This window comes from Meles meles, chromosome 13 (genome assembly GCF_922984935.1).
Source record: "Meles meles chromosome 13, mMelMel3.1 paternal haplotype, whole genome shotgun sequence".
Classification (NCBI taxonomy): Eukaryota; Metazoa; Chordata; class Mammalia; order Carnivora; family Mustelidae; genus Meles; species Meles meles.
In genome coordinates this window covers 51,967,817-51,988,225 of record NC_060078.1, presented here as the reverse complement: position 1 = coordinate 51,988,225, position 20,409 = coordinate 51,967,817, and the positions used below count along the sequence as shown (strand labels likewise).

Sequence of the window (20,409 nt, the reverse complement as noted above, 5' to 3'; positions counted from 1 at the left end):
TTAAAATGCCACAAACTTCAATGATCACACCATTTTCTTGACCAAATGCTCTATGGGTTTCTGCAAGCATTTTTTTTTTTTTTTTTTTAAGATTTTTATCTATTTGATAGTGAGCACAAGCAGGGGGAGTGGGTGAGGGAGAGGCAGGCTCCCCACTGAGCAGGGAGCCCAATGTGGTGCTATTTGTGTTGTATTTTTTGTTGTTGTTGTTGTTGTTGAAAACTTGATGTTTAATATAATGTGGCAACAGTGGAAATCATGTTCCCACCTACTTCGGAGGCTTTGTTATTGTGGCTATGTCTTGCTGTTTCTCTTTGTTTTAGAGATTCATCTGCCTGCCTCTCTGCCTACTTATGATCTCTCTCTGTTAAATAAATAAAATCTTAAAAAAAATAAAAGTTCTTTGCAGAGTTGAAGTCACAGAAAGTAGAACTGACCTCCTAGGATAAATCCAGAGAAAGAGTAATTGAGTGGGAGACAAGGTATTAGGAGATACTCACATGTATCAAGTGGAAGCCAGGAAGAAGTAGAGACAGTGTAGGAATGGCCAGAGAAAAAAAGAGGTGGGAATCAGGGTAGCAAAGCAGAAGTCACATAAGCTATGAAAGTTGTTTTATGAATAGAAGGCACAAGGATAAAGAAAAGTTTACAAAGAAAGAGTGAATGAATAAAAGGTCAACTGGGATGGTGAAGTGTCAAAGATATTAAGAGAATATCAAGGCAAGGGGTAACTTTTCAGATGAATCTCTAAAATTCAATGCTTTATAAGCTTCATACTAGAAATCTTACAGGAAGTAGACTTTACATTTATTTATGAAAAGATATTCAGCTTTTCTACTGACTTTTCAAAATACGTGACACAATTTACAAGCTAGTAACTCATGTATCAGACAGCTAAAGATGATCAGAATCTCCATTAAGAATTCCTTTCTTAAGATTTTTTAAAAAATTTATTTATTTGGCAGACAGAGATCACAAGTAGGCAGAGAGGCAGGCAGAGAGATAGGAAGGGAAGCAGGCTCCCTGCTGAGCAGAAAGCCCAACGGGGGCTCGATCCCAGGCCATGACCTGAGCCGAAGGCAGAGGCTTCAACCCACTGAGCCACCCAGGTGCCCCAAGAAGAATTTCTTAAAAAGAGGATTACAGAAATGACTGGCAATGAGATAGATGTAAGGTTTTTAAAAACCCCGAAAAAAGACTTACAAAAAGGAAGGGGTGCTACACCACAGCATAAAATCTGAGAGAAGCCTGAAAGGATAATAGGTCCCATGGCTACTTCTCTAAAGATTGCGGCAGCTCATTCCATGCCTTGTCCACCAACCCCTCTTAACTAAATCTATTATTTTATTATAACTGTTGGTTTGCATGTGAAAGTCCTAAGTTAAGTTCCTTGAGTGAAGAATTTTTTTTATTGCTTGTTCCTTCACTGAATCACTATGCTCCTATGTATTCTTTGTTGTACGATGCTGGGAAAACTTAATCTGAGTTGAAAATTACTTGCTTTTAATTTCCTAGTAGGAAAATATCATTTAATGTATTAGTGAAAAACCCATTCACAGGTTTATACAGAGGAAGAAAATAAGAGACACTGAAATATGGGTATTTTCATAAAACATGGAGTATGAAGAGAAAAACAATACTCTCAATCATTGACAAAAAACTATTTAAGAGCTAACGTAGTGAACATTTATAATGAAAAGGGAAGTTGCTTTCAATAAAAAAGCAGAAAACATTACTTAAGTAACAGCATTTACAGACCAAAGAAAATAAAAGTGAATAGGGTGTGTTAAACTCTCTCGTATATAGATGCTTCACAAAAAGGTCAAATTAGCAGGTAGATACAGGGGGAAACTGGTTAAAAATGGAGATCCTCACGGAATATCTGGGAACCTTTAAGGACTTTCAAAGTTCACAGGCACTTTAGGACACCCAATTTTACTTCAAAACCAGTTATATTATTTATAAAATGTATAAGCCATGACATGGATGGCTTTTGAGTTGTAAATAAAAAACATAAAAATAAAGGAGAAAATGAGGAGAGGATGAATGAAAGAGTTGGAGACCCTGCCCATCATGTGATGTAATGATGTGAGTCTGAATTGCTTACCACACATAAAAAGGGAGAAACAATGTATATGAACTCCCAACAAAGGTATAAAAGGAGGTGACAAGAGAACTGGAGGCGTGATTCTTGGACTTAGCCACTAGGTGGTGGCATTGGCCCAGGACTGTTCAGTTGTGGCGGCTGGAAAGCAGGTGCTGGGAATATTAAGTACTTGTTTGGTCACTTGTAGCTAACGGACTGTCAGGGAATGGCATTCTATTTTGTTAACAAAAATTCTGAAAGCAAACACTAGTCAAATTCTTCAACAAATTATCAAAGATTTACTATAAAATGATTATAAAAATATAAATGTGCTTGTCCACTCACCTTTACTACATTGTCCCCTGACTGTCCATTATTTCGTAAACAATCTAGACATATAGCAATTTGTGGGTCACTTCTGTGATAGTCTTTATCATCTTGATTTTCATCACCTTCTTCATCTACTTTAGGTTTGTCAACTTTTGAAGTATCATCTGCATATTTTAAACAAAACTAAGTTAGATATAACTCAAAGTTGATTTTAAAGTTAAACAGTATATTAATTAAGACAAAAATCATCAAAGCAAAAGAGTTTTTAAAAATTAAGAAATGCTTTTTAAACATTTTTGTTTTGATGAAGAATACTTGAAAATTTTAATATCTCTAAAATGTTCCAACTGACTCAACAATGGAAACATTTTTAAGAATCCATCACTGACTTATTAACATAACCTAACATTTCTAGGCTCACTGGGAAATCCAAATGAAAGATTCAGAGCTAGCTATATCTGGCCACAAAAATGATTGCAATTAATGATTAGACCACTTAGAAAGCAGACAGGATATAAAAATATTCCAAATTTTATACTTATATATTCAAATTTGAAACCAAGTACTTTTCAAAGTATAAAATACTGAGTTCTCAAAATTTCAAATTATTAGACACTCACAAAATCAGCTAGTGAGATATTAGAATGAATTAACTTTTTAAAACATGTAGCTATGTAACATTAAAAAAATCCATGAAAGAAATCTGAACCACATACTCTGTTATATACAAATGTATTAAACTATGAAATACCTGCAGCCTACATATAATACAACTCATGTGCCAATTCATTTATTAAGAGAGTCCCTTTCACTCTGTATTTGATATGCATTGTGCTAGGCTTGGGGGATTAATGAAACTAGAGTGTTCTCATCCTCACTGTCATAGTGGTCCGGGTAGAGGCAAGTAAAGAAGACAGACAGATGGAGAAGTATGATAAGGACTCTGATGGAAGAGGTAAAAATAGACTATGTGGGCACCTATAAGAGAGGTATCCAAACTTGGGGTGAAGCAGAAATTCAGGGAAAATTTCCAGATAACATATATCCAAGCTAAAACCTAAAAGAACTAACCAGCCAAGCATTATGGTACAGAAAATCCCGGGGGGCGGGGGGGAGACAGGTTAGCTCCTCTTCAATGCCTAATCAAAGCATTTACAGTTGTATCATAAATGGCAAATGGGTTCTCTTCTGCATTCCTTCTTCTATACAGTTATGTTGAACCCACACAGACAGGAGCTACCTTTTATGAACCAAACTTCCAGCACCAAGAAAAGATTGACATTCTCTACCCAAACTCTAGACAAAACATTAGAAAACATTTTAAAAAGGGAGAAATGTGGGTAAAGGGAGATACACACAAAGCAGGCTGTAGTCCTTCATGAGTCTATCCATACGATATGCTGAGTGGACTAAACCTGCTATATACTTTATGACAATCCCTTGGTTTCCTGTTCTCTTGAAAAGAGTCAAAAATTGGAACATTTAGTCAACTTTATATTATACTTTCATTATAGCACTGCTATCTAAACTACAATTTACACTTGGGTAAAACCAAGTCTTTAGTGAAGTCACGTTTTGTCATGGTCTTCTTTGTCCATTTTGTTGTTACAGATAAAAAATAATCCCTAACTACCTTATTCCAGTAATTGAAAACTATTCTCAAGACCCCACCCCTCCCCTTACTGGAAGCCAGCCTTGAACAGTTAAGTTGAATAAAACTATGATCCTCAGTTTACAGATAAAAAGAGAAAGACAGGATTTCCTCACCCTATCTTAATGATATATAACTGATAATCTTATGATCTTAAGGGAAAAAGAGAGGTGGAAGACTGAGCTCACAATGAGCCTATAAAAACACGAAACATCCTTAAAAGATTTCAGTGGCATTTAGACTATCCTGAAATAAATCTTGTATTAAATAACAGTGGGAAAGCATACTATTTCTTTTCATTTCAGGTATGTTATGCTTTTCCCCCCTTGTGTGAATTATACATACTAAAAGTCTTTTCTCTGCCCAGGAAGGTTTGCCACTTTGCTGAGATTATGATTAAAAACTACTGAACGCAGAGTCTCCTGGGACCCAGAAGAGACACGTGGACACTCAGTGTAAGTGGTGGAGAAAATTCCCATAAGCATGGAGAAGTATTCTTCATATCTCAGGATATATAAATTTGTATCATCTGAGTTCCACCTACTAACACATAATTCCAGATTATCAGAGCATAGACAGATCCCCTGATTTGGCACTCAGCCACATCTTGGTTCTTTCTCCAGTAAAACAAACATACAGGATAAAATAAATAAAACAGAAAACTCCTCAGGGTTTAGTTGTAGACTATGGATATTTCTTCAGTATCCTTTAGCTCCCCAGCAAATACTACTATAATCAGTAGGGAGTTTTCAGTTTTATCTTCCTTTTCTCTTCCCAAAGCCCAATTTTCTCCACTTCCAATTGCCTTCATTGGTGTGACTCCAGATTTACACGCATGTATATAAAATCTCATGGTTTTATACAAAAGAATCATAATGTAAATGAAGGGCTACATAAATTTTGTATACGAGAAATGTGAGCTTGAAGAGATACTAGTTCACCAAAGCTACAAAAACCTAGCCACTTTGAGGGAGTGTATCAGATACAGACAAAAGAAAAAGTCACCTTGTCCATTTTCTTGAGGCTTATTTTTCTTCCAGAATTCAGATTCACGCTCAAGTTCCTCTAATTTAAAAGAAAAAAGAAGTGTAAAAATAATGGGAACAGTCATGAAATCTTTAATAGAAATGGTGACTTCACAGAACATAAAAATCTGCAAGAAGCCAAAAAGCAACTTACGTTCTCGTAGTCCAGGGACCAGCTTAAATATAATTTCCTCTAATGTATTATCCAACCTTCCAAAGGGGAAAAAAGAGAATATACTAACAATGAAGATACCGCAATACACTATTTAAACAGAGACTGTATCTTACAGGTATTACAAAATACAAGACGTAGACAATTTTAGCACATCCACTATCCCAAACTCTTCTGTGCGCAGAGCACACCTATCTCTAGCCTTTCCTGCAGGGGCCGGTCGATTACAAAAATGGTTCCAGTCCCCAGCTCTCTCTATGGCTCTACTCTCTGAACAGGGCCTTGAAATTCCTCCCTCTATTAAAGGATGGCATCTACTTCCTCACCTTGAGGATATACATGGGCTAGTTTTGAAATGTGGTTATTAGGCCAACAGAATGTGGCACAGGTGACATGGTGCTTACTCTGAGCCAAAACTTTATGAGGCCTCCCATAATTCTGTGCATTCGCTCTAAGAATCCTGCCACCACGAGAAGGAGTCTGGAGGATGGGACACCATGCATGCACCAGGCTGCCCTGCTGAGGCCATCTCAGACTCATTCATTCACTGCGGTCTCCTGAGTGAGGCGAGCCAACACGAGAAGAATCACCTAGATCTGTGAACCACACAGAACTGTGAGGAATAATAAATGCTTTTATTACTGTCTTAAACATGAAATTTGGGCTGGTCTGTTATGCAACAACAGCTGATACAGCTGGTACACCTGCTCTCAAACTCTCTCCCACCACTCTGGCTAGTTCCTGGAAAGGAAATAATGTCCATTCCTTTCTTTGAAGCAATCTAGACCTTTTAGTCATTCTATCTTCCAGATAAGATATGTAGATATTTATCTTGTCCTTTTCCCCATTTTCTTTTCCTGCCATGGAGGAGCAGAATGCCTCCTCTCCATGGCTGGTCCTTCAGTCTCCTCCTGCTCCCACAGCCGTCTTCTCTCCCCATCCCTGACACGGGGCTCAGCAGCATTACTCCTCTAGAATACAAACACGGACAACTTTCTCATATCTAAAAAAAAAAACACCCTAAAACCCTTGCTGAACCTACTGTCTTTTCAAGCTGTTAGCAGTTTCTCCATTTTTAATTCCAACTAGAAGAGTCTGAAAGCATTATTGACAATATTTCTGCCACACAACCTGGGCTTTGCTTCTTTTACCCACTGAAATCACAACTTCCACATTGAATAGTTTTAAATTCTTGTTTTAGAATTACAGTTTAAAAATTGTAGATGATTTTTAAAAGTCATTTTTCTCTATAGCAGTTTGATAGTGTTGCCTAACACTGCCCCTTGAAAATTCCCCTTCCTGGTTCTTTTTTCTATCTACTTTTCTTTGTCCCTAAGTATTTTTCTTCCTCCAACTACCTCAAAATTTGAGTGTTCCCCATTGCTGTGCACTCTGCACTCTTCGGCCTCTTCTACACACTGCCTGCCTTGATGATTGCATCCAAATTCATGGTGTGAAAACTAGCATACAGGCAGATTACATGTGTACACACACACATATACATTACATCTCTCTGCTGAGCTCAAGTTCTGTGTTTCTAACCAATGCTGAAGATCTTAAGCACCTCCTTTTGCTCATCACTGTTCAAGACCGTCTCATCTATCCTTCAACAAAATACTGAATACCTCTTACTTTTTAAAAATTAAATTTAGAAATGCTATCTCCCCCAAATAGACTCAAAATGCAAGAATTATCTGAGCCTTCTCTCACCCCCCTCTCAGTTCCCACATTTACTCACCCAGCCCCAATGACCATGTCTTTCCCCACTTTGTCTTCCTGTACCTTCCATACTTTCACTCTGCCAACCGCTGCCATATTAATAGGACAGCACAGAGCTCCTTCCCTTTAAGCGGATATGCTCATAGTGACTCTTCCTTAAGCACTAATTTGATCATTATCTGCCTGTTTAGGAACTAATTTCTTCCCACCACCTGGCTTTGAGTGTTTATAGAACTTGAGTCCAACCTAAAACTTAACTGGTACTATTGTCTCTCTTCTCTAGCCACCTGCCTTATTCAATTATCCTTAAGAATGCCTTGTTACTTCCAATCTGTTTTTCTCTCTCATGCTCTTCATTCTGGCTTCTCCACTCTTTTCTTGCTCTCCAACGCAACCAATGTTACCTTATTCTTCAAGACGTAATTCAAATACTGACTCGTTCACAAAGTTTTCCCCCAGACTATTTAATAGTAGTAAACATAAGAGAAATATTTTTCTTACTGTTTTTTATCAGAGTAACACACACACAATTTACAGATGAAACTTCCCCACAAAACTTATATTAAAATACAAGATTTTCATGACCCACCTTCCCCATTCCTTACAACCCCAGAGGCAACCACTTTCAAATCCAACTTGTTTCTTCTGGTAGCCATGCCTTTTCTGCTATCTAGATTCTTTTGACTTTCTTTTATAGAAAGTAAGGATTTGGTTCTTGGATATCATCTTGCCAGCCCTATTTCTTCCCAACATATACTACTCTCATCTTCCTGCTATACTTTTATTAACATTTTTTGGTTTAATAACCAGTGTTTATGTGGTTATAGTTATATATTTACAGTGTACTCTGATTATAGACATCCCCTCATTCAACTTTTTTCTTTCTCTAGTGTTAGTAATTGCTTTCTTCATTTTCTGTGTACCTATTTCCAAATTCTTTAAAAGAATTTTAAATCTGTTCTCCAACAGATTAGGAATTGACGAGTTTCATTTCTGTTCCTCTGAGCCATCCCTCACACCAAATTGATGCCCTCTATCACAGTTTAGGACTGATTTACTCCAAGGTCAGTCATTAAAACCACACCCTTGCATGTACCTTCAATTCCCTTGTTTGTCCCTCTCACACTTGCTGGAAATTATGTGGTACAACTACAACACTGGCTAAATCCAATTCTCCATTAACCTCTACACATGGCTAGAAAAAACACCACCACACCTCTACAAATTCCTAACTACAACTCCAATGTGCCTCTGAGTTGCTAGGAATTCTTTCCCAGTCAATTTATTCTCTCACATTCCTGGATAACACTGTTTTTTCTCTCCTCAAACCACTACATCCCATCTTTCAATCCTATCTCTTGGTAGATAAACACTTTCTCCTCATTGAAAAACTTCGACAGGGGTGCCTGGGTGGCTCAGTGGATTAAGCCGCTGCCTTCGGCTCGGGTCATGATCTCAGGGTCCTGAGATCGAGCCCCGCGTCGGGCTCTCTGCTCCACAGGGAGCCTGCTTCCTCCTCTCTCTCTGCCTGCCTCTCTGCCTACTTGTGATCTCTCTCTGTCAAATAAATAAAATAAAATATTAAAAAAAAAAACAAAAAAAAAAAACTTCGACAGACTCTGACCACTGACCACCGTACGTGCCTACAGCGCATGCACCCCATGTACTCTGCCCTCCAGCCTGCTGCTACACAGAGGATCGGTCAGTGCTCCTATAGAAAGCCACTCTTCTCTCTTATTCTGGGAGATTCCATTCCCTCTTACCTACCCAAGAACATTGTTTCACCAAACCCCCTCCACTCCACTCTACCATTAACTTTCTGTTCTCCGCTGGACTATTCCCTTCAAACATGCCTGTTTTTTTGTTTTTGGCCTGTATTAAATTCAACAGAAACCTTCTTGACTGTATTCTCCTAACAGCTACTATCCCATTTCTTTGCTTCCATTTGTGGCAAAACTTTGTAAGATTTGCCTATAGTCACTGTTTCTAATGATTATTTGTCCCTTTCCTTCTTGAAACCTATTAAGTTTTTGCCCCACGACTCTACTGGAAGTGCTCTTGTGGAGGCTGATGAACTTCCTGTTGTTAAATCCAACCACCAATTCTGTCTTCACCTTACCTGACTCCAGGAACATCTGACACAGCTGATCACTCTCTTTTCTTGATACACATTCTTCACTTGGCTTCTAAACCTCACTCTTGATTTTCCTTTTACTTCACTGGCTGGGCCTTTTCAGCTTCCTTTGCTTATTCCTTCTCCTCACTCTGATATCTAAATGTGGGAATGCTCCAAGGCTCGACCGTTGGTCCTCTCCTCTTTTTCTGTACTCCCTCAAGTGAACTCATCCCATGTCTCACAGTCTAAATACCTTCTATATGCTGAATACCATCAAGTATTTCTTTCCAGCCAGACCTCTCCCTGAACTACAAACTTGGATATCTACCTGCCACCTTGCTCTCTTCTCTGAAATGTTTAACAGACTCATTATGTCCAGAGCCAAACTCCCAATCTACCCCTCCCCCAAAGGTGCTCGATCCTTAGTCTTCCCTGTTTCAGTTAATGACAACTCCATTATTCCAGATGCCCAGTCAGGCATCTCAGGTCAGGATCTGCTCTTTCTCTCATACTCTACTATATCCAACCCACCAGCAAATCCTGCTGGATCCTCCTCCAAACTCTATCTAGGATATAACCATCTCTAGGGCCCTCTACGGCTACCATCTCTTACCTGGATCACCCCCATTAGCTTCTCACTGCTCTCCCTGCTTCTGCCTTTGCCTTGCGAGGTACCGTGTATTCTCAACAGGGTCATCAAGATGATCCTCTTAAGCCAGGTCATGTCTATCCTCTAACCAAAACCTGGCAGTGGTTCTCCATTTCACTCAGAGTAAAAGATGACATTCTTACAGTGGCATATACGACTCCCATTCTCTCTCTGCCCTCCTCTCCCACTATTCCCTCCCTCCCTCACTGGTCTCCATGCTGTTCTTCAGACAAGTTTCACATGCACTCCGACTTAGTTCCTTTGCACTGGCTGCTCCCATTATGTGGAACAGGCACGCTTTATAGATTTATATATGGCTAATTCCTTTATGGCCATTAATTCTTTGCTCAAAGCTTACTTCCCAATGAGGCCTATCCTCACCATTTCATTTAAAATTGCAATCAGGGGCACCTGGGTGGCTCAGTGGTTTAAGCCTCTGCCTTCGGCTCAGGTCATGATCTCAGGGTCCTGGGATCGAGCCCCGCATCGGGCTATCTGCTCAGTGGGGAGCCTGTTTCTCCCTCTCTCTCTGCTGCCTCTCTGCCTACTTGTGACCTCTCTCTCTGTCAAATAAATAAATTAAATAAATAAATAAATAAATAAATAAATAAAATTGCGATCAGCCTCTCCCTTCATACCCCTGATTGCCTTCACCAGCACCTTCTCCTTTTTCCCCTTTTGTACTTTCTAATGTGCCATGTAAGTTACTTATTATACACTTTGTTGTCTATCTCTCCCCACAAAAATATTAATCCTACAAGGGTAAAAACCTTTACCTATTTTGCCCATTACAGCACCTAGTATGATGCCTGAACATAGCAGGCATTTAGTAAATAAGTGAATGAATGATTCCTCAGAGCATTTTCCATCCTCCTTCTACCATCTGTATCAGTGATGTCCAGTAGAAATATAAGTCAAATACGTAATTTTAAATTTTCTAGTGGGCACATTAACAAAAGTATTTTACAGGTTTTGTGTAAAATTCTAATGTTTTGTTTATGCGTTAAAATATTTAACAATGCATTTGGTTAGTAATTTTAATTTACATAACAGTAAGGTTCTATTTAATGTAAAGGTCTTCCTATAGTTTCAGGGTTTCATTTAAATTAAATAAAATTTAAGATTCCATTCCTCAGGTGTACTAGCAACATCATAAGTGCTCAAGAGCCACACGTGGCTAATGGCTAGGAGACGGAACAGCACTGACACAGACTGTTCTCCAGGCCTCCCGCACAACTGCCGTCCTCTGGCATCTTGCTCCCATGTTAGACTCCCTTCCTCCTCAGTTTAGTTTCCAGCACACCCTCCAATAGCTCCTAAGAAAGTATGTAGGAGGAAAATCTGTTGATAGCTGTGTAGCAGACACAATGTTACCTATTGAAGACTTGGTCCCCCTTACGTTTCGCTAACAAAATCTGTTTATGTTCTGGCAGCAGTATGTCCAGCCCTAGGCATATATCAGAATTTGCCAAGGCCCCTCGAGACCCCCACAGCACCCCTTTACCTAAGTTTGCATGTGAGAGAAAGCCTGCTGGGGGACCTGTTGGTGAAGCTCTTCCACCTGCCACCTCCCAGCAGACTCGCTCTCCTGGGTCTGCTTGACCATCACTACCACCAGTCTGCTTTCCAATTCCCATTCTTGCTCCTATCACTTCTCATCTTTACCCCAAGGCTTCACTGGTTCCCACTGTATTCCAGGAGTTATCCCCATGCCAATACTGAGTTCTTGTTCTTATCATCTCTGTGAGTTTGTCTTTAAAAGTTCATCCTTTGTAGAATAATTTTAGTGGGATAGGAGGAAAAAACTCTATAAAGGATACCATTAGATAAGCTGATGAAACTGGAATATGGAGGATAGATTAAAATATTATACCAATATAATCACACTGTAGTTATGTAAGATAGTATCTCTGGTTGTAGGAAATACACACTAAAGTCATCAGGGGTAAGGAGCCAGGAGGCATGTAACTAACTCTCAAATGGTTCAGAAAAAACAGAGAGCAGGCAGGCATGTGCATGATAAAGCAAATGGGATAAAATGTTAACAGTAAACTAATCTGGGTAAAGAGAATATAAGCATTTCTTATATTTTGGCAACTTTTTGTGGGTTTTAAATTATTTCTAAGGAAAAAGTTAAAAAAATGTAATATACTTTAGCCAAGGGATTACATTTGATTAAATGGTGATTGGATCCCTCCAGATATCTAACACTCAAAACCAAAAGTTAATTTTTCTTCCAACACAGCACTTTCAAATGGAGTAGGTAATTATTATTAACTGTTTGGTATAGTTTTTAATAAAGCATCAGAAAAAAATTTTAGAGGAAGAGTCTGCCCTGTTCTTCTTTGAGTGACTTAAATCAGGGCTTCTTGACCTCTATACTGTTGACAATTGGGTCTGGCTCTCTGGTGTGGGAGGAGGCTGTCCTGGGAATCATAGGATCCTCAGTGGGGACCCAGCACCCCTAGCCTTTCCCTACCAGATGCCAGCAATGCCACCCAGACCTGACAATCAAAAACGTCTCCAGATGTTGCTGTAAGTACATGTTGCGAGAAGTAGAGGAAGTGAAAGGGAGAAGCAAAATCACCAGTGGTGGAGAAGCACAGATCAGGATGACAGACTATAGTAGAACAGTGGTTATCCAATGCTCGCTTGTATCAGAAACACTTGGGAGGATTGCTATTAACTAAAATGAGCTCCACTCTCAAGTTGCTGAGTCAGCGGGTCCCCGGTGGGGTCAAGAATTGTCATTTCTAACAAGCTACTAGTGGTTTGGGGATCAACTTTGAAAACCACTGTGCTTGACATTTACCTACAGAAAAATTACTCCAGTGACACGCACTAAAATTTTTAAAAAAAAGTGGAATGTAAGACTTGCAAATCCAGGGGCGCCTGGTTGGCTCAGTCGGTTAACCACCTGCTTTCAGCTCTCATGATCCCAGGGTCCTGAGATGGAGCCCCAGGTGAGGCTCCCTGCTCAGCGGGAGGCTACTTCTCCCTCTCCACTCCCCTTGCTGTGTTCCCTCTTTCACTGTCTCTCTCTCAAATAAATAAATAAAATCTTTAAAAAAAAAAGACTTGCAAATCCAGATTTATAGAATGAAGGCAACATCACACAGTTCATGAGGGTTGCAGAGGGGCTAAATAGAGAATGTCTGTTTTTAGATGTGCACTTCCCTAAAATCACACAGTTAATCTGTGGTGGAGCTATGGTAGGAAAAGTAGGAAGAAAGTAGATGGGTTTAGTGGTAAGAATATCTGGCATGTAGCTGTGAAATGACATGTGTGCTTGTTGAAGCCCTAGGAAAGAGAAGCTATATCACTTCTCTAAGTTTCAGTTTCCTAATCTGGAAAAAAAAGGGTTTAGATTAGGATCTTATAGACTACTTTCAGCTTTAAAACTACATAATTATACTTCTTAAGTGAATGGTAGTCATTTAAAAAAATTCTTACATAAAAAAAGTTTTACATAAATGTTTGTATACTTTTTTGATATAATAAAAAATTCATAGTACTAAGGTCAGCCTCTCTATTATGTCTGCCAGCACTACCGTGTTGCCCAATCAAAGCAGAGTTACGTGCGGGATATTAAAATACTGAAAATAACTACAACTAAAGTAGCTCTGAGATAAAGTTATAATTTTAAATTTGGAAATATTATTTCTTAAATATTTAATGTCTAATATGTACAGACTTATTTTTAAATTCCTCTTAATAAAATGCTTTAAAATGAAACAAAATGCTTTAAGATGAAAATTTAAAAATTTGTAAAACCTGTATTAACTGAGTCAAGGTGCTAACAAATATTATGATGCATAATACAATATAGTAAGAGTTCATATAACTTAGGTGAACTATAGACTACATTTACTTACCTCAACATTTCTAATGGATTTGTCTCATGCACTTGGTTGCCACACCTCGGACAGTCATTGCTATCTTCAAAGTGCTGGACAATACAAGTCTTGCAGACTAAGAAGAAAGAAGACGTTATATTAAAACGCATCATTTGAACTTAATGTAATTAGAAACAATCTGTAAGAATTGCCTATTACAGGCAGAATGCTATTCTTTAACCAAACTTTATAAGACTTAAAATTCTAACATTATAAAAAAACAAAACCAACTGAAACAAAGCTTACAGTTAACTATATAAAAAGTATGTACTACTCTGCTGCTTGCTCTCTTAAATATATTCACAAATGAAATAATTTATGCATATTATCATGAAAAAGCTGGTATATTTACATAAAACAACAGTTCTCATTTAAAGAAGGACAAAGAGAGGTATAACCTGTAAGTCTGCAAGGACTTCTTCTGAATGCAACATAAACAGCTTTTAATAAAACTGGAGAATTTTCAACATGTTTGGATTACTTTCTTTTGGCAGGGTGCTCCCAGGACAAGTGGGGAGTTACAATGGAACTTCTAGCCTTTGCAGAGCATGCTGAGTCTGTGCTCACAAGCACTGTAATTCCATGGAGCATGAAGTATGGGTAGTGGCATCAACTTGGTACAAAGGCACGAGAGGAAAAGTAGAACAACAACTATGAAACCAAGAGGGGTAAGTAAGATTTTTAAATAAAGATTCTAAGCAAAGACAATAGAAACATGATTTGTGGATTTTTGGCTACTAGCCCATATAGTCTACGCTTCCTCTAATAGTACAAATCTTTATGGCTATCTCTCTCACCTTTTCCTTACGTTTTTATTACCTACTATGTCAACTGTCTTGCCCAAAAACCTTAAACATATTTACAGCACTGGAACTATAAAATTTTTTTAAACTAATTCCCTATCCCAATACCCCTCTCCTCTATTTTATTATGCTGTATAATCTGAAATTTTTACCCACTATGGATCAGCTACCCCAACTCTTTTTATTTATTTATTTATTTATTTATTTGATAGAGAGGGTGCGCACGAGCAGGAGGAGCAGCAGAGGAAGAGGGAGAAGCAGGCTTTCTGCTGAGCAAGGAGTCTGATGCAGGACTTGGTCCCAGGACCCTGGGATCATGACCTGAGCTGAAGGCAGACGCTTAACCAATTGAGCCACCCAGGTGCCCCCAACTCCCTTTTTCAACTCCACTACAAACTACTACTTTTCCCTCTCCTCATGCCCCACATTACCTAAAAGAAGTAAAAGTTTATCTAAACAATTGATCAAAAGTAAACACTAGGATTCTTCTGAGATTAGGTCTGAAAATTCGAGCATATCACATACACTGGTCAGAGCAACCAACGGTCAAGGAAGAATACTATTAGCTACCTAATTTTAAATTCATTAGTATATACACAGAAGGTATCTTGGTATTTCCTTTCACTTGCTCATCCATTCACTGAAGGCCATATACTGTACCAGGTGTTGGGGATGTAGAGGCAAACAAAACAAAGGCCATACCTTTCTTTATGGAGCTTATATTCTATTTGGAAAGGCAAACAAAGTATTTTAGTTAGTAACATGTGATATTTACAAAAAAAAAAAAAAGGTAGACAGAGTGTTGAGCTCTGGCAGCTATTTTAGGCTGGCCAGGGGAAGATTTTCAAAGATGACATACGAGATTTTTTTTTGTTGTTGGATAAGTACACCTGAATCCCATTTTCTCCACCTCTTTTTACCATTACATACAGCTTTAAGGATAATACCCCTTCATTAAAATTCTTCTCAAATTTGGATTTAAGACAGTATCAGAAAACCTTAAAAATTAAAGGGCTTAGATATGAGTACTTCCTCTGTCTTCCACAATTCTTGGCCATAAAAAGGTTCTAAATGTCTTTTAAAAAAGGTCAGTGTTTGGGAAGGGAGAACTTTCTTGGTAAGCTATACTAAAGTGGAGAACGGAGACGCTGAATTCTTTTAAAAGATTGCTGGTATTTCCTCTTTTCCCAGGACACTAGATAAGTCTCTGAAATTTGAGAAAGAAGGCAAAAAAGGACAGATAAGAAGCAAGAATGAAGAGTATTACAAAGCCTGATCCTATCCTGAATCTCTGATCTGACCCTGGAGCTCTGATCCTTGTGGTTCAAAATGTTTATCACACTCAAAGGGTTTAGAATTCTTGGCTGTCTACCAGTCTTGGCCCAAATAGAGGCACGTGACATGCTCAGAGCAAGTCCTCATCCAGGTCAGCCAAAAGATTAAGGGTAGGAGCCTGTCTTCCCAGGGCCTAACATACTAATCTAGGTTGCTGCAGGAAGAAATGTAAGGCTCATCCATCCAGACATGCATCAGTTTCAAGAACAAGGCTGTGTTCACTGCTTAAGGTGAAGGCAGCACCAGTGCCCAAGGATGCTGATGGGGTATATTCATCGGGATCTAGATGTGGACTGTCCAATATGGCAGCCACTTAGCCACATGTGGCTAAGCACTTGAAATACTGCTAGTTCAAGTTGAGATGTGCTTTCAGTATAAAATGTACATCAGCTTTCAAAGACTCAGCATGAAAAAATAATCTCATCAATTTTGTATTAATGTTAAAATGTTACTTAACATGTAACACGTTAAAATGATATTTTAGATATACTGAATTAAATAAAATATATTAAAATTAATTTGTTTCTTGTTTTTACAATGTGGCTACCAGAAAATTTAAAACTACATTAGTGGCTCACATTTTATTTCTACTGAATGACTGCTGTTTTAGAGGGACGCAGAAAGCCCTGTCAGGAGGTGAATTTATTTTTCACACCAACACCTGAGATACAGTACTTTTTTCTACTTTTGAATATGAAGAAGAGGTTTCCACAGGCTAGGTTACCTGCCTACTCTGATGAATGGCAACACAGAGACTTGAATCTAGGTTTTCTGATATGAAATCACAAATTTTATGTCAAATTTTAAAGATTTTTTTTAACTTCACAAAGGAAAAGAATGTTATATAAAAATACCAGCTGTATCAGACAGCATTCTAAATGCTTCATTTATTTATCCAACACTATTTAATAATTTAATCCTCATTACAGCCCTATTAGGTAATATTAGGCCTCTTACAGCTGAAGAAACTGAGCAGAACTTTAGTAATTTGCCAAAAACCACTGAGTAAGTGAGAAAAGCCAGGGTTTGAATCAAGAGCCCATTTTCTTAACTAACACAGCCTGTGTGACACATTTTTTTCTAATTTTATTTCTATAGGCCTATATATACATAGAAAAAGAATGCCTTACCCCTTAATTTGGGAACCCTAAAAATGTCTGTTTGTAGAATAAGATCTCCTTTAAAGCTAAGTATTTTGCACAGAATAGCCCCTTTAAGCAGCTTATTTATTCCTTTAAAAAAAATAACTGTAGAAAATACATTACATGCTTTTAAAAGCTGCTAAGTAAAGCACAATCTCATATGAATTAGAACCTGTGAAAATTCAGGCCAGAATTTCAGTGAAACTGAAAAAAGTAAAAGGAGGATTTGCTTTCCCTTAGATGCTTAAAGAACCCATCATTACAAAACTGACCTTTGATTCTTAGTTTATAATTTTGTTTATATTAGCTGGAAAATAAATTTTTAAAATAATCTTCAAGATTTAATACCAACCTTTCTAACTGCTCAGCTGCTGTGCTGGTTAACTTCCTTGGTCCAAGAAAGATGTTGAGAAAATCCCCCCTGTGGTTAAGACTGTGTATGGAGACCAACTAGAGTTTTCACTCTCACCAGCTACTCTACAAACAGGTGCTGTAGCCACAAGAAAACACCTGAGTCGGAAAGGGAGTTGGGCTTGCCAAAGATACCTCTAGTTGGAAAAACACTTGAATAGAAACAAGTGCTAACATTTACTAAGCACTAACCAAGGATCAGGCTCTCCGCTCAAGGCTTTGTATGGATTCTAGGATGGACTTCGACCACCCCCTCTGGCAAATAAGAAATGCAGTACTGGAGTGCCTGAGCAGGTTGCCCACAGCTGGCCAGCTGTGTACCAGAGACCATATCCACCCTCAGGCTGTGCAGCTCCAGGCCTAAAACCCACACCTTGATGCAACACATCTTACTGTCCGTAACACTTGGTCCCTTCATTAAGATTTTATTTATTTTTTTTTTTAGATTTTATTTATTTGACAGAGATCACAAGTAGGCAGAAAGGCAGGCAGAGAGGGGATAAGCAGGCTCCTTGCTGAGCAGAGAGCCTATGCGGGGCTTGATCCTAGGACCTGAGATGAAGGCAGAGGCTTACCCCACTGAGCCACCCAGGCACCTCAAGATTTCATATTTTTAACCGATGCTTATATTTAGCCCATCACAAACAGCATTCAACTTCTGCCTAAAGCCTACCAAGACCAAATCTTTCCTTTGACCATTTCTCATATTTGAACCAGGTTGTTGTACAAATTAATACAATAAGAGTCCTTGTGTCATCTACAGCACTGGTTCTTTTCCTGGGCTATATATATAGAGAGTATTAGTCATAAAAAAAAGAATGAAATCTTGCCCTTTACAGTAACATGGGTGGACCTACAGGATAGGTGAAATAAGCTGGAGAAAAACAAATACCATATGACTTCACTTATATGTGGACTCTAAAAAGAAAAAAAACGAACAGACGAAACAGAAACAGATTCATAGACAGAGAACAAATTGATAGTTGCCAGAGGGGAAGAGGGTGGGGGTGGGGAATGAATGAAATAGGTGACGGTGATTAAGAGGTACAATCTTCCATTTATAAAATACATAAGACATGGGACGTAATGTATAGCATTAAGGAATACAGTCAACATTATTGTAACAACTTTATATGGTGACAGATGGTAACGAGACTTATTGTGGCGACCATTTTGTAATATATATGAACACCAAATCACTATGTTGTATACCAAAACTAAAACAATACTGTAGGTCAATTATTCTTCAATAAAAATATTTTTTTAAAAAAGCAGTGATTCTTAAATCACTGCAATCACCAGTGAGATTTAAGAAAAAAAAAAAAAAATTTGTGAACCACACCCAAGACCAGTTAAATCTGAATCTCTTGAGAGATCAGCACCAGGATTCTAACTTTGCAAAGCTCTCTCACTGAGGCAGCCAAAGAATGGGGAAACCTGACCAAGGATTCAGTCAGAAGTCACTTTATTATTCACCATTAGGAAATCACTGTCAAGGGACAAGATGTAAAAAAAAAAAATATATATATGGGATTAGTGTACTCTTTCCTCATAATGCAGATTTACATGAGAAGCGAGGTAGTACAACAAAGTTGTTCTAGATAAAAATAATCTTGCAGCAGACTGCCTGGATCTGAATCCCAGTTCTCTCATTAGGCAAATTACTTCGTGTTTTTCTATGTACAAGGGAGATAGCAAAGGCTCCTATCTCACAGGGTTCTTGTGAAGATTAAATATATGTAGAAGAGATAATATATGTAAAGTGTGTAAACGAGTGTTGGAGAACTTGTAAATATTCAGTTCATGAGAGCTATCACTATATATTAGGTCACTGGATGAGCATAAAATGAGAAGGAGGAGACTCCGAGGAACTGATTATATTGAATGGCATCAGACTATGATTAGTTTCATGTGTCCATCTTAAATAACAGATGAGCTTCCTAATGGAACTTGAAATGTCTATCATGTATTGGTATTAATCTTCTGCAGCCATGTGCACACTAGAGATAGTCTTGCAATTCAAGTATGATATTTATGACACACTGCTTCACCAGAATGGAAACTGCTGGTTTCTACATGTGTGATATTACTTTTTTTCTGGGATGGAGGGTCCAAGATTGACCAACATTTCTCCATTATACATTCCTTCCTTAACTTCTATGTTTAATATAATTTCAGCACAGTCCCACTGGTCGAGGCCTTACCATGTTCTGTCTTTTCCTGATCACTTTGCACATACCTGCTCTGAAGCATGATCATCTGTTGATTTCATAGTTTAACTATTCAAGGGCTATCTATCCTACTTCCTTATTTTCGAATTCTTTTTTCTCTTTTTTTTTTTTTAGAGAGAGGGAGAGAGAGAAAGAAGGACAGAGAAAAAGAGGGAGGGGGAGAGAAAGAGATAGAGAGAGAGAGAGAGAGAGGTGGGGTAGGGGAGAGAGAGAGAGGGAATCTTAAGCAGGCTCCTCATGGTGGAGTCCAGAGGGTGGGATGTGATCTCATGACCCTGAGATCATGACCTGAACCAAAATCAAGAGTCAGACACTTAACTGACTGAGCCACCCAGACACCCTTATTTTCAGATTCTTGGTGGAGGGGGTTCTTCACAATAGGTTCAACCATTTGTTGTTGCTATCTTGGATGTATGGTCCACCCATGTCTCTTCTGTATCAGAGAGCTAGCTTCCCAGCTTTGATGACACAAAGTAATCTACACAAATTTCTCTTCGTGAGCACTAATTCTGCTATCACTGATAGTAAAACAATAATATTCTTTTCTTTCGTGTCCTTGGTGTAGTCATTCATTAGTCATGCCCTGTTTATTGAAAATGATCAAATGCTGACTTCCTTTGTTAAAATCATCTGAATGTGTTAGTTTTATCTGTTAACATAGAAGCATACTTTTCCTTCATTCCTCAAGCACATTGCTATCTTTATATACCCTTCTTGATAGCACTCACTTGATACAGTTTGCCTTTGAAACAGTTATCTATTATCTGCTAATAGTCTGTAAGTAAATCGTGGTCATCTGCAAAGAGAAGAGGCAACAGTTTCCTGCTTTTGATACATATTCTT

The 20,409-nt window shown here is 38.4% G+C and overlaps 1 protein-coding gene across 3 annotated transcripts in view; it reads right to left on the bottom strand.

Moving 5' to 3' along the window:
- The window catches only part of PCGF5 (polycomb group ring finger 5), a 117,506-nt gene that overhangs the window by 35,080 nt on the left and 62,017 nt on the right, over positions 1–20,409 (bottom strand). For all 3 annotated transcript variants that reach the window (XM_046026810.1, XM_046026811.1, XM_046026809.1), the window contains exons 3-6: positions 13,624–13,720; positions 5,247–5,302; positions 5,073–5,132; positions 2,432–2,580 (exon numbers count right to left, since the gene is read on the bottom strand). In XM_046026810.1, coding sequence (XP_045882766.1) covers positions 2,432–2,580; positions 5,073–5,132; positions 5,247–5,302; positions 13,624–13,720 — 362 coding nt within the window. The remainder of the gene's footprint in view (positions 1–2,431; positions 2,581–5,072; positions 5,133–5,246; positions 5,303–13,623; positions 13,721–20,409) is intronic.